This window comes from Orycteropus afer, unplaced genomic scaffold, assembly GCF_000298275.1.
Source record: "Orycteropus afer afer isolate SDZICR_OR568_19922 unplaced genomic scaffold, OryAfe1.0 scaffold00250, whole genome shotgun sequence".
In the NCBI taxonomy this organism is placed as follows: Eukaryota; Metazoa; Chordata; class Mammalia; order Tubulidentata; family Orycteropodidae; genus Orycteropus; species Orycteropus afer.
Genome location: NW_006921837.1, coordinates 849,164 through 852,007, shown reverse-complemented (window position 1 = coordinate 852,007; position 2,844 = coordinate 849,164). Strand labels below are relative to the sequence as shown.

The window sequence follows — 2,844 nt, the reverse complement described above, 5'->3', positions numbered from 1 at the left end:
ACTAAAAAAAGAAAAGAAAGAAAAAGAAGAAGAAGAAAAAAAAACCCTGCAATATCTGGGGAGAGGGTAATAAGAGATAAAAGGTAGAGAAGCAGAATAATGAAGAAAAAAATGAGAAAACCCCAAAAAGAAAAACAAGGAATGGGGTTAACCACGAGAAAGGGAAAAAAAAAAAAAAATAGCAACCAGGAACAGGGAAAAGAAAAAGGGTTGTAAAGTAGAATCTGGAAGGAGAAGACTAAAGAATAAGAGTAAAAGGGACAAAAGTAATAGTAATAATAGTAGTTTTAAAATAGACCAAAACAAACAGACTAAAAAAGTGGAAAAAGAAAAAAAAACATCGGGTCAGGGTGGGGTAGGGTACCCAGGCTCTGGCAGGGTACCCAGGTTCTGGCCGAGCACACAGACTGGGATGGAATTCCTAACAGCCCAGAAAGTGGTTGGGAGTGAGGAATGGCCACACCTCCATTCACCAAGAGGGTGTGGGGTGTAAGAGTAACAAGGGGAAATGTCCCACTTTCAAATTGTCCAGGTCTGGAATGTCCTTGGGTTACTGCCAAATAAACCTGTTCTTAAGTCCCTGGAATCTGGGGGAACGCTGTTGCTTAATATCCAAAATGGTCAATCTGCTTGTAAACATTCAAAATGGCTGTGTCCTCCTGACAGAGAAAAGTCCATAGCTCAGCCCGCCTTCTTCTTTGGTACTTCCCCTTTTATTCCCCAGCCACCAGAGCAGTCCTCTGTGCAGTCCCTGGCTAGCAGGGCCGATTTTTAGGTTAATTCTTACGTCTTACTACCTCTTGGCAATATCCAAGCTGTCTGTGTCTTCATGATCGCTGCCAGACTGCAGCTCCGTATGTCTCCTTTTTTGGTGTTTTCATGCAAATTCTTCTGCTAGTTGGAGTTTAGTCCACTTCTATATCCTTCCCTTCAAGGCTTAGGGGTCCAGGATTATCTTCTGTATCTGTGTTAACTGGTTCCCCTTTTCTTTGTTGAAGAGGGTCTGTGCAGTCTTTCTGCCTATTCTGCCATCTTACTGGAACTCCGCTGCCTATTTTTTGTGTCAAAAAACTTGTGTATGTTTTTTCTGGTTTCCCAGTTACTTCAGACAGGAGGGTAAATCCAGCCTCTGTTACAACATCGTGACTGAAAGAAGTCTTTTTTTGGTTCATCTTTATTCATAGGGTGTAGCCTTTTAGTCTCCCATTTGAAACCCCAGGGCATTTACCAGAGTTAGGAACCCCAATTTTTGTTCCCCTCTGTAGCTTTTAAATCAGTAATCAATTTGAGGGGAAAAGCAGCCTACATGCTGGGCTCCTATTTTGGGACTACTATCCTTTCTTGAACTTTGTCCCCACATTTCCTTACTGCCTTGGTAGGTCTGCAGTGCCTTTAAATAAGATGTTTTCTGGATTTTGTCTTCTCTCTGTATATGTATATGCATGTAGATATATTTAAAATATATGCATACATGTTATTTTTTCTGAACCATTTGAGAGTAAATTGGGAATAGTGTGTAATTCTACCATTAAATACTTCAGTGTGTAATTTCTAAGAACAAGGGTATTCTCTTAACTAATCACATTACAACTATCAAAATCAAGAAATTTTACATTGATTACAGTACTGTTATCTAATCTATACTCCATGTTTTACATTTGTCTTATGTCCCAATAGTATGTTATAGCTATTTTTCCTTAGATCATGGTTCTATACAGGATCTTACATTGCATCTAGTACTCATGTTGGATTTTTTTTTTTTTTTTAACAGAGCATTCTGCCTGCTGGGTTCAGATTAGATGAAGTCAGGGATTGGGGCAGTGAGAGAAGTAGGAAGCCTGTTGTAACAACTCAAGTGAGAGATGTTGCTACCTGCAATCCAGGATGGTAACAGTGGTTTTGGCAAAAATGGTAGGATTCTGGATGTAGTCTGAAGATTGAGCTAAAGAAATTGCTGATATATATGTGAAGTGTGAGAAAGAAAGGCATTGGGGGTGACTTCAAGATTTTTGGCTTGAGCAATTTGAAAGACAGAGTTGTCATTAACTGATATGTAAAAGCACGTTTGGTAGAAGGAGGTGATGAGCTCAGTTTTGGCCACATTAAATTTGAGACATTGCTGACTGACATCCATTTGGGGATGTTAAGTAGGAAATTAGAAGAATCTAGGGTTCAAGAGAGTGGTCCAGACAGAAAAATTAAATTTGGGAGTTATGAGCATATAGGTAGCATTTAAAACCATGAGAGTGGATGTCATCAATAACAGAATGGGTATGGGTAAAAGAAAGGATCAAGGACTAAGCCCTGGGGTTTTCCACTATCAAGGTGTCAGGGGACAGAGGAGACTGAGACAGAGGGATCAGCCGCTGAAGAGAAGGCTATATAAGAATGAGATATTTATAATGCAATTTAAAATAACTTTAATGATTTTTTTTCTTATTTTCCAGCTGAGTTACGCAATATGACAAATATTCAGTCTAAGCAACCAAGGTAAGTAAAAAATTTTATTGATGAGACCTCCAAAGAATTGTTATTGTTGTGTGCTGTCAAGTTGATTCTGATTCACATTGACTCAAAAGGTAGAGTGGAACTGGCCGGTAGAGTTTTTTAGGCTGTAATCTTTAGGAGAGCAGATCACTAGATCTTTTCTCTTGCAGAACCGCTGGGTAGATACAGACCAGCAGCCTTTCAGTTAGCAGTCGAGCGTTTATCCACTATATCACCAGGGCACCTTCCCAAAGAATTAGGGACACTAACTCATTTTATGAAGCAAGCATAACCTTAATACCAAAACCAGGAAAAGACATCACCCAAAAGGAAAACTACAGACCAATATCCCTCATG

At 39.4% G+C, this 2,844-nt stretch overlaps 1 protein-coding gene across 1 annotated transcript in view; it reads left to right on the top strand.

Annotated features, from left to right (window-relative positions):
* Positions 1-2,844, top strand: part of KIF15 (kinesin family member 15) — a 103,487-nt gene that overhangs the window by 6,735 nt on the left and 93,908 nt on the right. The window contains exon 2 of the mRNA XM_042782160.1: positions 2,448-2,490. Within this exon, the coding sequence (XP_042638094.1) occupies positions 2,448-2,490 (43 nt within the window). The remainder of the gene's footprint in view (positions 1-2,447; positions 2,491-2,844) is intronic.